This window comes from Musa acuminata, chromosome BXJ2-3, assembly GCF_036884655.1.
Source record: "Musa acuminata AAA Group cultivar baxijiao chromosome BXJ2-3, Cavendish_Baxijiao_AAA, whole genome shotgun sequence".
In the NCBI taxonomy this organism is placed as follows: Eukaryota; Viridiplantae; Streptophyta; class Magnoliopsida; order Zingiberales; family Musaceae; genus Musa; species Musa acuminata.
The window spans coordinates 12,843,928-12,856,253 of NC_088340.1; the positions used below are offsets into that span (position 1 = coordinate 12,843,928).

The following is a 12,326-nucleotide window of genomic DNA, read 5'->3' on the forward strand; positions in this document are numbered from 1 at the left end:
CCGCTAAGTTGCTCGGCGACGAGCTGCGAGTCAGTGAAGATGTGAATGACGTCCACCTGCATTTCAAGGGCCAGCTTAAGTCCAACCAGGAGCGCCTCGTATTCGACTTCATTGTTGGTGGCCCGGAACCGGAAGTGGAGGGATCGTTCGAATGAGCGTCCGTCGGGAGTTGAGAGTACCAACCCCGCGTCGGCGCTGCTGGAGGTAGCCGAGCCATCCACGTGCAAGTCCCACGCCTCCTCCGTCTGCTCGGGGCTTCCATTCCTACCATCGGCCAGTTCTGCGATGAAGTCGGCTACGGACTGGGTCTTGATGACAGTCCTTGGAACGTAATGTATGTCGAACTCTCCGAGTTCTACCGACCACTTGAGGAGTCGACCTGCGACATCAAACTTAGACAAAACCTGCCGGAGCGACTGGTCAGTGATTACCTCAATCGTGTGAGCCTGGAAGTAAGGGCGTAATTTCCGGGATGCCAGCACAAGCGCCAAAGTGAGCTTTTCGAGCGGCGGATACCGCTCCACGGGCCCGTTCAGGACGTAGCTGGCGTAGTAGACCGGTAGTTGCTCCCCGGAAACTTCTTTGGTTAGGACGGAGCTGACCGCGTGCTGGGAGGCGACCAAGTAAACGCTGAGCTTTTCCCCGAAGACGACCGAAGCAAGGCGGGGAAGGTTGGCCAGGTGTCGCTTGACTTGTGTAAAAGCCTCTTCACACTGCACCGTCCACCGGAAGTCCTTGGGGTTTTTTAACGCCCAGAAGAAGGGGAGGCAATGATCACCGGACCGAGACAGAAATCGGGATAAGGCAGCAAGCCGTCCGTTTAGTTGCTATAGGTCTTTGACTATTCGAGGAGCCTGCATATTGATGACCGCCTGCACCTTTTTCGGATTCACGTCGATTCCCCTTTCATGCACGATGAATCCGAGGAACCTTCCCGACCCGACGCCGAAGGTGCACTTTGTCAGGTTTAACCGTAGGCCATACTTCCGGAGTGTAGAGAATGTTTCAGCCAAGTCGGTCAGGTGGTCTGCCACCATGCGACTTTTGACGATCATGTCATCGACATAGACTTCGATGTTCCGCCCGATTTGAGCGGTGAACATTTTGTTCACGGCCCTCTGGTAGGTGGCGCCTGCGTTCTTGAGCCCAAACGACATGACTTTGTAGAAATACACCCCCAAGTCGGTGATGAAAGCCGTGTGTTCTTGGTCTTCAGGCGCCATTCTGATCTGGTTGTATCCGGAGAAGGCGTCCATGAACGACAAGCGGGCGTGCCCGGCTATCGCGTCGACCAGCTGATCGATTCTTGGGAGGGGATAGCAGTCTTTCGGGCATGCCCGATTGAGACTCGTATAGTCAACGCACATCCTCCAGTTCCCATTAGATTTTTTCACCAGCACTACATTGGATAGTCATCGCGAGTACTTGATTTCCTCGATGAAGCCAGCCGCTAACAGATGCTCCACCTCTTCACGGACGGCGAGCTGCCTATCGGGGGCTTGTCATCGTGGTTTCTGTTTTACTGGCCGGGCGTCAAGTGATATATTCAGGTGATGCTGGGCGGTCTCAAGGTTGACGCCGATCATGTCGGATGGCGACCAGGCGAAGACATCTGCGTTCTCCTGTAAGAAACCGACGAGCTGCTCTTGCTCTTGCCCGGGGAGTTCCGACCCGACCCGGACCGTCCGATCTGGGCGATCCTCCATCAATGGCACGTCGCAAGTGGGCGCCATCGGCTCCGGGTGTGGCGTCGGCCGCTTCTCTTCTCTCGGGTCTTCAAGAGGCTGGTCGGTCCTCGCCTTTTTGTGCAGCGAGACCGCCGTCAGGTAGCATCGTCTGGACTCTCGGGGGCTTCCTCAAACTTCACCTGTCCCGGTGGGGGTAGGAAACTTCACCGTTTGATGATAGGTGGAGACTACAACTCTAATTTTGTTGAGGGTGGGGTGGCCGAGGATGGCGTTGTAGGCAGCAGGAAGATCCACCACCAAGAAGGTGGGCATCACCGTCTTTGTTCGGGGCGGCGCTCCCAAGGTGAGGGGCAAGGTGACAGTCCCCAATGGCGAGATGGAGTCGCCGGTGAACCCCATGAGCGCCGAGCAGATAGGCTTTAGGGATTCTTTTGTTAACCCCAACTTCTGGAAGGCGTCCAGATAGAGCACGTCGGCTGAGCTTCCGGTGTCGATCATGATTCTCCGCACTTGGGCGTTAGCGATTCGAGCCATTATCACAAGCGCATCGTCGTGCTGCGGTGGCTTGACGTCCTCGGGAGGGAATGCCACCTTGGGGTCGGGACCACGTTGGGGAGCGTCGATCCTGGCGGAACGGGCATATGCCTTTCTCCCCGACATACTGGTTCCCCCAGCCGCCGGTCCTCCGGAGATGACATCGATGTGGCGCTCCACGGGGCCCTCCGGGAGAGGCGAGGACTCCCCGTTACGTCGGATGTACCAACTGAGGTGGCCCGCGCGGACGAGCTCCTCGATCTGTCGCTTCAGTTCGCGGCAGTCTTCGATGTCGTGCCCATTTTGCCTATGAAAGCTGCAATGCTTGGACTGATCGGCAAGCTCTCGTGGGTTTTTCATCGGAACGGGAGCCCTGAGTAACCCTCTCTCTTTTATCTGGAGAAATATCTCCGTTCGAGATGTGCCTAGGAGGGGCAAAGGAGGCCTCGGAGCGGGTAGGTCGGATTGGTCCAGCCTGCGCCTAGTCGCGGCAGGCTGTTGCCCGCGAACCGGCTCCGGTCTAACCCTCGTGTGCTTTTCCTGCTTTCCGGCCATCCAAGCCTCAACCGCGATGAACTGGTTTGTCCGCTGAAGCATCTCCGGTATCGCGGAGGGGGGTCTCTCAACGAGGGACCAGAAGAATCGGGAACGTCGTAGTCCTGTCATGAACGCCTGCATCAATAGAGACGGGTGAGCGTCGGATAATCCTCGGATCTGAGTGGCAAAACGGTTCACAAAGTGGGAGAGGGACTCGTCCTCCCTCTGGTGTAGTCCGAGAAGCAAGGCAATGGATGGTTTTGGTCGCGCGCTGGCTAGGAAGTGGAGCTCAAAATCTCTAGAGAGCTGGTCGAATGAGGCAATGGTCCCGGTTCTCAGGCCGCCGTACCACGTGCGGGCTGGTCCCCTTAGTGTTGTGGGGAACGCCCTGCACATCAAAGCGTCAGAAGTTCCATACAGTGCCATTTGGGTGCGGAAAGTGGCTATGTGGTCTGCTGGGTCGGTGGAGCCGTCGTACGTGTCGAGAGAGGGGAGATGAAAATTCTGTGGGACCGTCTGATCCCGTATTTCGGGGACAAATGGGGATCCCTGATGTATGTCCTCCCCGAGCTCTCCTCTCGACCTGCGGACCTCTTTCTGTACCTCGTCAAGCCGTTGACTGACGAGGAGCAACTAGGCTCGCAGGGAGTCCATCGAGGCCGAAGGAAAGGCCTCGGGTTGGGTGTGGCCCCTCCGGTCCATCGTGACTCGATCAGTGAGCGGGGACGACGGGACCCGAGGCGAAGTGGGAAGCTCCAAGGGCTGCGCCTGAGCCTGAGTAGGCGGCTCCTGCTGTCGCACTGGTTCGGTGGCCGGGGGATGCAACGTTCCTGAGACGAGTGGAATAATGGACTGTATCATACCGGTTAGAACTTGGACCTGATGGGTGAGGTCGAGAAAGGCTTTGGACGAGACGGGCGGTGGTTCGGTGGAGGGGGTGTCGGGCGGTAGCAAGCCCTGGTCGTTGAAGATTCGCTAATAGCGCTCTGAAGTTGCAGCGGGGTATTCGCTACGGAGACCTATCCGCGGGGGATGTTCCCTTGGAACCCCGACCGGATGCGCCCCCTCGACTGCAGCTTCGGCTGAGTCGGCCTGGCGATCCCTTGACATCGGCCCTCCTTCTAGCGCCATTATGTTAATGTAAACAACTTTTTAGCCGTGACCTCGGGGCCGACGCGGCTTGGTTCGGGTCCGGATGACGGGTCGCCGATTCCTTCGGGAGGAGGTTCCTGGCCAACGCGCCCGGAGAGAAACGTCTCGCCTTCGTCCCTACACACAGGTCGGGACGGGAGAACTCGACCCGACCCCTCCGATGATCAAGTCAGTAAATAATCGTGGTGGGGTTGTTTGTTCTGTCTCCTCTCTTTTTCGTTAAGAATGCAAGGGTATTTATAGGGGAGTTCGGTGTTACCTGATGTGCCTGCCCGTAGGGGGTAGGATCGTACCTTCTGATGACGTCTGACATTGCTATCGGCGTAGCGTGTGGAATCGAACCTGAGCGGTCGTTAATGGGTCTCGGTTGACGTTCCGACCCGTGTCAGTCACGCGGTGTCGGACTAACAGGGGAGTGGGACGTCAACGGGTGTCACACAAGTCTTATCGTAATTATTAACCCTCATCAATGGGGTAGGCATGCAGGTAGGTCGCTAGTGGAGCCTCTTTTCTCTGAGGTTCTTTCTCTCTTCTGTCTGCATCTGATGCATCGAATTTAGTTTAGTGTGGGATTAGGAGTTAAACAGGAGGTCTCCCACGAATTTGTTCTGCCTGGGGATTGAAAGGGATAGCATCGAAACTCCGGTAAGAACTGTTCGGTAATCCAATGGCAGTCCATGATATTGAGGATATAGATCACGACGCATTCCTGATGGTCCCTGACATCGTTCGTTGCGAGCGAGCGCATCCATGAGGGTTTTTAGGTTCAAAAACGTACTGCAACTTGTTCGAAAGATCAAGATCGAGGTGCATTGATGTGTAAACATATCCTACCACCGCAATTCTAGTTAACAACTGTCGATAATGAGAACTTTAAATGTGTCGAGCATTCAAAGCTGACGTTAAACACCGACGAAAATTGAGTCTGATCCAAGTTAGTTGCCCGTCAATGTTATGTTAGTCATTGATGAGTCCATCTGATTACTTTAATGAGTCGTCACCTGGATGACGGCTACTAATATGCTTGCAATTTGTGTCCATCGACTACAACCGTACAGTAATTATTGCTTGTGTTAAAAAAGTCTTTCTTCTTCCGAGAGAAATTTTCTGTTAGATTTGGGTAGGGGCCGCGCGAACGCGAATCCCCCTCTACCACAAATTATGACATCCACTCTCCCACTTGGGGGAGATGGTAAGCCAGCGATCCTCCCACGTGCAATAGAGGCAGCTGGCTTAGGCCACGAGCCTTCTTGATCGCCCGTCGACCCTGTCCAGGTAAGTATGGTTTCCTGACGCGGGGGGCTCCCTATCTTATACACCTCTCGCCCCCTTACTGCATCTAATATAACCGATGTGGTACTATTTGCATCTCACAAGCACACCATTCTGAACTCGAATTCTTTTCCAAGAACACTTGCATAAACCCAAATGGTATCACGTCCTTTATCGATAAATTAAATCCAGAACAAACCACAATAACATCCTTGGAAGTATTTATTTGTTCTGACAAGAAATACTTGTTGTACTATTAACCATAGGTTTCAAACATATCAGGTAACTAAATCTACACTGAAGTCCCACAGTTTCTTCGCCAAGTCCACATCCTTGGCTTTTGAACTTGGCTCAGCTAAATTGCTGTCGCAAAAGTACCTGCCACTCACCTCCTTGACTTGAGGATGCAGCGCTACGTAGCATGTGGTTGCTGCCCCCTGTCAAGAAATTGATTGAAAAAATCACCAGATAATCCAAATTAATAAATCAACTGAGTGATCTTTTTATGCTTCACTTTCTATCAAATGGACAACATGAGATAGTGATGACTGATCACTTCATATATCACAACGGAGTATCCATGAAACTGCAAAACTAAATCCGTGGATGTGCTTGTTTTCCTTTGTTAGATATTTTTATTTCTTTTCCAGCTTTGTTGAGTGTAAGGAACGTGGCTAATGATACTCGAGTCCTTGGAATGAACCAGATAGTGATCAGGAATGGATTTGATCATCTTAAAGTACTTCAAAATTATTCATCTCACACAAGGATTTATATAGAACAGAGTAGGCATTACTAGTAATTTATATTTTTAAACAAAAGAAAACACAGGACTGTATTCCTAACTGAGAATGTATATGAATAAGACAATTGCAAGGTCAAGAAAGATCCTTGTCCATTGGACTGTTTGATGTTATAGAAAACACTTGCAAAGAGAAATGCACAACATGCGACTCATGATGTACATAGATTTCAAGTAAAATGACATTGTAAACTATGACAATACTTGATGAGCAATACATGCATATTGGTGTGTGATACAAAAATTTAACAGTATTCTTGATTAAAATGATTATAAAAATTCCTTATCAGATTAAAAAAATAAAAAGCTAAAAACTTAGATAACTAAATAACTATAGTAGTCATTTGAGTTTTTCATTTTTCAATTCGACTGTGTTCAAGGTAAGAAATGGATGCATATTAAGCTCCTTGATTAGTCAAAGCAGGTAATAAATAATCTAGAAAATCAAATTCTAATTGATAATCACATTTTATGCACCGATAACATGAAACCTCAAGCTTCATGTTAAATAAATTCTATAAAATAGCATAATAAACTCAAGTCATGGTTTAATATTATGCCAGGCGAGTGCGAGGTGATTTTATTGACTTATATCTACAAAAATAGATGTTGATCTAGTAATTCCATAATCTGGTGATCTGCCTACATAGTCAAAGTGGCAGAACCAAAATTTTGATACCAGCATTGGTACCCACAAGGTTTGTGTGTACCAGTCAGTATGGTATTGTATGCCCATATCAATCAAAAATTGTTAATAGATTACTTGATACGTCGGCACCAAAAGACATGGTATGGTCCATAAATATGGTATCAACATAGGATCACCTTCACCACCAGTCCGCCAGGTCCTACTTGCTTAATAATTGACAAGAAGAATGCTATCTTTTGGTTTAGTTTAAATATGTCAAACATGCATTAATGTGTGAAGATGACTCAGATGCTAGATAGCTATTGTTTATTGTTTGTAAGGACTCGACTCACTAAAAATATAAACAACACAAACATAAAAAATACCTGCTGCACATTTTTCAACACTAGCTTCCCGAGCGTACGAGCAATGACTGCATTAGATCAAAAGAAGATGCACTGTGTTAGATGAAACATCAAGGACTCAAGCTTACATTTTAAAACTGAAAACTTCTTAGATGAACTTAAATGCACATATTTGGTTTTGGATTGTGAACTAGATTAAAGCATGAGTAATGTCAGAAATTTGCCTGTGACCATCAGTTCAATCAAGTACGCTCAACCAGGCGTTACACAAATCAACTTAGTCTTCATTTGGTAACTACTGATGCATAAATCATCCCATAATACAATTATTGACAAAACAATAAAGATCAACATTGGAATGGTGACGAACCTACTATGCAAGATTTTCATCATTGTGAATTAAAATAATCAATATACATGATAAATATATCCTCTAAGGCCAGAAGTCTTATCAGAAAAGTTGAATGTCCATGATTGGTCACAAGATGAGATTAATGTCGTTTCTCACTTGAGGCTGTCTTGTATATCAACAAAATAGCTTTCTATTCATCTATATGATACAACAAACTGAAAAACAGTTTCGTAACCTGCTTTGCCACACGTTATTAAATACTCATGTCCAGAACCATGAATCAAGTACAAGCATTCTCATGTCCAATAAATCAAATATTGCAAGAAAAACACATGGAGCTCTATTTGTTTACCATCTATGAAACTGTGGTAACGAAGAAGATTTGTGATAATCGATCCAGGATGAAGTGAATTGGCAATTATCTCCACCTTCTCTTCCTGTTGAGACAAATAAAGAAGCCAGCTGATAATGTTCCTCATATATGCATATCAAAATCAATAGGAATAATAGCATGATACAAGGAAAAACTCCAAAAAGCTTGTTGTCAGTTAACAAGTATTACACGACCACAAGCAAAATTCAGTTCACTTTTGGCCCACTATTGATGGCTATAAATTTCCATTAAGCTAAGAATCTGTGAAATTTATACTCCTGATAAGCTTACTTCAGTCTCAGCATTTATATTTACATTATCAAGTGTAAATTGAGATGCTTCTTTTCATTATTTATGGTTTTCATTATGCAGAAAACAAGGATCCTATTGTCTTTACAGATTATGGAATCTTAAGGAATGTATACCTCCATTTATCTTTAGACCATGGTATATTGGGACCAGGATCTCAACATCACAGTCCTTCCTCTTCTAGTTACTTAAGCTATTTTTTTGTGATATAGTTATTGTGCAACTTTTTTTTAAATGACAACACAGAAATAACTATTACATAATGACAGTCAACATAATTTTAAGACCATCTATGTCCATATCAATGTAATATGTAACAACGACTATTGTCTTCAAAATTTTTATTTTCAAATTTTGAGCAACTTATCAGAATTGAAAATTGGTTAGCACCTAGGAACCTTCATGAGTGACAAACGGAGCCAAATAACACCCAATAGCTTGTTCCCTGACATGGTAACAGTTGAGTGCCGAGCTAAAGAACCAATTGATGCATAAGGTTCTTAACAATTAGAAAATTGTAATGCCTATTTGAGGACATCTGTCATATAAACGCAGTAAATCAAGCTTTACAACTGATGAAGGATATGTTCCAAGAAATAACTGAGATATTCACACTAGATTGTGAAAAATGAAAATTGTGTTATAATAATAGTTGCAGTCTCTAGCAGAATGAACCTTGAAGCATTTTGCAAGTTCATTAGCATGCAATATATTCGCAAGCTTTGACTGCCCATAGGCACCAATGCTGTTGTATCTGCAAGGAAAAAATTATAAACCAATAAAGAACTTCTTCCTGTTTCATCTTGTCTAATATAACCTGAATTTAGACCAAAAAGAAAATAATAGTACAGCATACAAAAGATCAGAAAATTTTGGCCGACTAATCACAGGAAATCTCAAGTTAATATATTCAGGAACACACAATTCCATCGTACCCTGACTGATCATTTATTTTATCAAAACGAATTCCTTCACTGTATGCAAATCTATGCCCCTCTGATGAAACATTAACAATCCTGCCTTCTATTCTGGATGTACGGGATGCATTCTTCATATTGTCCAATAGAAGGTAAGTCAGAAGAAAATGGCCTGCAAAACATTAGACTGAACTTCAGACATAACTTTGGCCATTAAACACCAAATTGGAGAACATAATTAATGTGTAAAACATAAAAGGTTGAAAATGTCCAAAATTAAAATGTAGAAGAAGGTTCAATGTTCCATACAAGCAGCAACAGTAAAAATTTGCTGCTCCCAACTGAATTATTCAATGAGCCATCAAATCAGTTCTTATTAACTCCGATAAAATAATCTACGGTCTTCTGTGACCATCCTGGTTATATTAACCCAAAATTTCCCAGACTACGTTGTCAATATATTCCTGATTCTTCCATGGGCATGACAAAACCATGTTAGATGATTCTTCCATGTCTATATTCCATATTAACAGCATGCATTCGTGCATACATCTAAACATCCTCATCTCTTCAAATCTTTGCATAAGTCTTTCCTAATCGTTAGTCACCTACAGTGCTTCCTTTTCAAAAAAAGAAATATAAAATGCTGAATATTTTTTTTTTTGGAAGAGAATAGAAGATTCCCATATATTTAGTTGTCATAAAAAAAAATTTAAATGCTTCTGCTAGTGCATACAAAAATCTCAGAATGGCCAAGGCATCGGAGCTCATACCAACATGGTTAGTTGCAAATTGCAGCTCAATACCATCTTGAGAGAGTGAGAATGGAGTTGCCATTACCCCTGCGTTGTTGCTTCCGATGACAATAAAAAACACGAAGACAAACAAGCGAAAGAGTTTAGTAGATGTTGCAAACAGAATTTTGTGTATCTCAAGCAAAAAAAATAACTCGTAGTTGGGTCTCTTACATAAGGATGTTCAGAGGAAGATTTAAGGAATTGAATTCAGAGGCAAACTTTCTCACTGATGCCATCGAAGTAAGATCCAACTCCATGACATCAACCTCGGCAGCCGGAATTTCCTTTAAAATCGAGTCCTTTACTGTGGCACCTGACGACAAATTCCTAACCGCCATAACTACGCGAACACCTCGAAGTGCAAGAACCCGGGCTGTTTCAGCACCAATTCCACTCGATGCTCCTGCAACCATAAGCATTCAAGCAAATATCACACAAGGATCACTAGTTCACTACCTTGTACAACTAAATATATCAAGGAAAAGGTCCGCAGTTAGCTATAGAACTACTTCAAAAATATTTTAAATCACACAAAAGGAACTGTTGTATGCTATATGACAGCGTGGTTCACAGGATATAGCAGATATCAAAATCAAAATTCTCAGCACCCCCAAATCAATCTTGCAGCTCAATTAGAAAGCAGACCCAACAATAACAGCCGCTTAATTGAAGACCACGAACTCTATTACGACATATAAGGCAATCTTTCCTCGTCCTATGATACCCATCCCGAACAATTGAGCATTAGGTCCAAAACATCGAGGTATGTCTAACGATTCTCCATGTCATCGTAGCTTTGATTGTTTCTCCTCTACGATGGCACTCCATAATTACTTCATCCTACGAGATAATCTGATACAAACGCCGCATCAAGAGAGAGAGAGAGAGAGAGAGAGAGAGAGAGAGAGAGAGAGGTCTCGAGAGAGTAGCGAAGCTAAACAACTTCCGAATCAACAAAAAAAGAAAGGGAGATCTGGCGGACCTGTGACGACGGCGGTGAGGCCGCTCCCATCTAATCCTTCGGTGACCTCCTCCGCGGTGGATGACCAGGAGAACCCCGACGCCCCCTTCCGGCTGAACGGCCACATCTCCCTCTCCGTCCGTCTCGCCCTTCTCCCCTTTTGGTCTCTCTGTCCACGATCTTGCCGACAAGGTTTTGGGGATTATATCGGTGCTCCGATCTTTTGGAGCAGAGCACCGAGGAAGGAACGCACGAAGCCGCATCATCCCACTTGATGTGTCCACGAGAGAGCGAAGACTAATGTGGCCGCATCGCGACGTTGTCATCTGTGTCGGTCAGCGTGATCGGACCAGATCGGAGTGGGTGGGCATTGGTTTCCGGTGGCCGAAGATTCGTGTTCTCTTTCATCCGACGGTGCAGATTTGATGAAACACCGGAGGATGCGTGACGTCATGATTACGCCATCCTGTGGAGAATACTACCCCTCAAACACGACGATGTCGTCGAATCTACATTTGTAATTGTTTGAAGAAAATCTTTAAAAAAATGAATTTTTATTTTTTAAAATATCTAATAGCCATAATCTCATATCAGTTTTTAGGTCAAAAAATTTAAATGACTTGTTATTATTTTTGAATGATTGATTTGAATAGAATTGGATGATAGACTTACGAACAATGGTATTGTAATGATGAAATAACATTATTGGAGATGATGTTAGGTTTTGACTTCTTAGGAAATACCCAATTCCTCGACAATTACTATTAATTTGAAGCTTAGCAATTAATCCTAACTCGAGTATTCATTTTTCTATCCAAACATAATTCAAATCTAAAGGAAATGAATCCGATTTCATTGGGTAAAGTAAATATAGATTGACATTTAATCGTCAGAATGGAAACGAACATGATACAAAATAAATTTCATTTTATTACCCTAATTCGATCCTGCCTTGATATATTTTTTCTCTTCATCCAATCTAGTTTTAGATTTGAATCAAGAATTCAATAATATGATTTAAGTGAGTGAAGAAAATCCAACTATACCCCCCCACCAAAAAAAAAAAAACACTAAAGCCATATTCTTTTTTGGCAAAGCACATCCACAAGCATAATATATTCGCACAAAAAATATAGTTACCTAAAATAGGTTTTTAATTTTTTTATAAATCTACGTTCATAAATGAGTTTAGAGGGTTCGAAAGATAGCACAGAATATTATATTATTTTTTTAAAAAAAAGACAAAATTGTGAACCTATGACTTTTATAATTATTGTAAGAAAAAAATTAAGAAAGATAAAATTTTAATTATAAAAAAGGGCTAATTAAATGCTATCCCTTATAATTAAGTAGACCCATCCTAGTGTTTAGACTTATAAAATTTACATTAAAATTTTTATAATTATGAAAGTGAAACATCTGGCTCTATTTACCGTAATGTCATCAGTTTCATCGACAGAAATATAAAAAAATAAGTAAAATAATAATTTTAATATCCTAATTATATTTTCAATGATGACGAACGATAATGTTATTGGGAGTCATGAGTAATTATTGTTATGCTCTACATTTGAGTTAGCGTCGGGTATCAATTTTATCGGCACTAATATACAAGTAGAGCATTGATATCTACATCGTC

At 43.9% G+C, this 12,326-nt stretch overlaps 2 protein-coding genes and 1 non-coding gene across 3 annotated transcripts; all 3 read right to left on the bottom strand.

The window, feature by feature from the left end:
* Positions 1-1,856: 1,856 nt before the first annotated feature.
* Positions 1,857-3,185, bottom strand: LOC103973413 (uncharacterized). The gene has a single exon (XM_009387973.2). The coding sequence runs from the start codon at positions 3,183-3,185 to the stop codon at positions 1,857-1,859; it is 1,329 nt and encodes a 442-aa protein (XP_009386248.2).
* A 1,846-nt stretch (positions 3,186-5,031) lies between these two features.
* LOC135608622 (U1 spliceosomal RNA) lies at positions 5,032-5,194 on the bottom strand. Its single transcript, XR_010485596.1, has one exon. It is a non-coding gene; the product is annotated as a U1 spliceosomal RNA (small nuclear RNA).
* Positions 5,195-5,330: 136 nt separating this feature from the next.
* Positions 5,331-10,963, bottom strand: LOC135607429 (short-chain dehydrogenase TIC 32, chloroplastic-like). Its single transcript, XM_065099238.1, has 8 exons — positions 10,709-10,963; positions 9,898-10,129; positions 9,703-9,782; positions 8,948-9,101; positions 8,688-8,766; positions 7,683-7,767; positions 7,000-7,046; positions 5,331-5,620 (listed from the first exon to the last, which is right to left on the bottom strand). The coding sequence occupies exons 1-8, from the start codon at positions 10,812-10,814 to the stop codon at positions 5,462-5,464; spliced, it is 942 nt and encodes a 313-aa protein (XP_064955310.1). The 5' UTR covers positions 10,815-10,963; the 3' UTR covers positions 5,331-5,461.
* Between the last annotated feature and the right edge of the window lie 1,363 nt (positions 10,964-12,326).

Excerpts from the sequence above, each read along its gene's own strand:
- LOC103973413 (XM_009387973.2), bottom strand. The coding sequence starts at position 3,185 with ATGGCACTGTATGGAACTTCTGACGCTTTGATGTGCAGGGCGTTCCCC.
- LOC135607429 (XM_065099238.1), bottom strand. The coding sequence starts at position 10,814 with ATGTGGCCGTTCAGCCGGAAGGGGGCGTCGGGGTTCTCCTGGTCATCC. Across the intron at positions 10,130-10,708 it reads CCTCACCGCCGTCGTCACAG|GAGCATCGAGTGGAATTGGT; the intron begins GTCCGCCAGATC and ends TTATGGTTGCAG. Across the intron at positions 7,768-8,687 it reads AACTTGCAAAATGCTTCAAG|GAAGAGAAGGTGGAGATAAT; the intron begins GTTCATTCTGCT and ends TTGTCTCAACAG.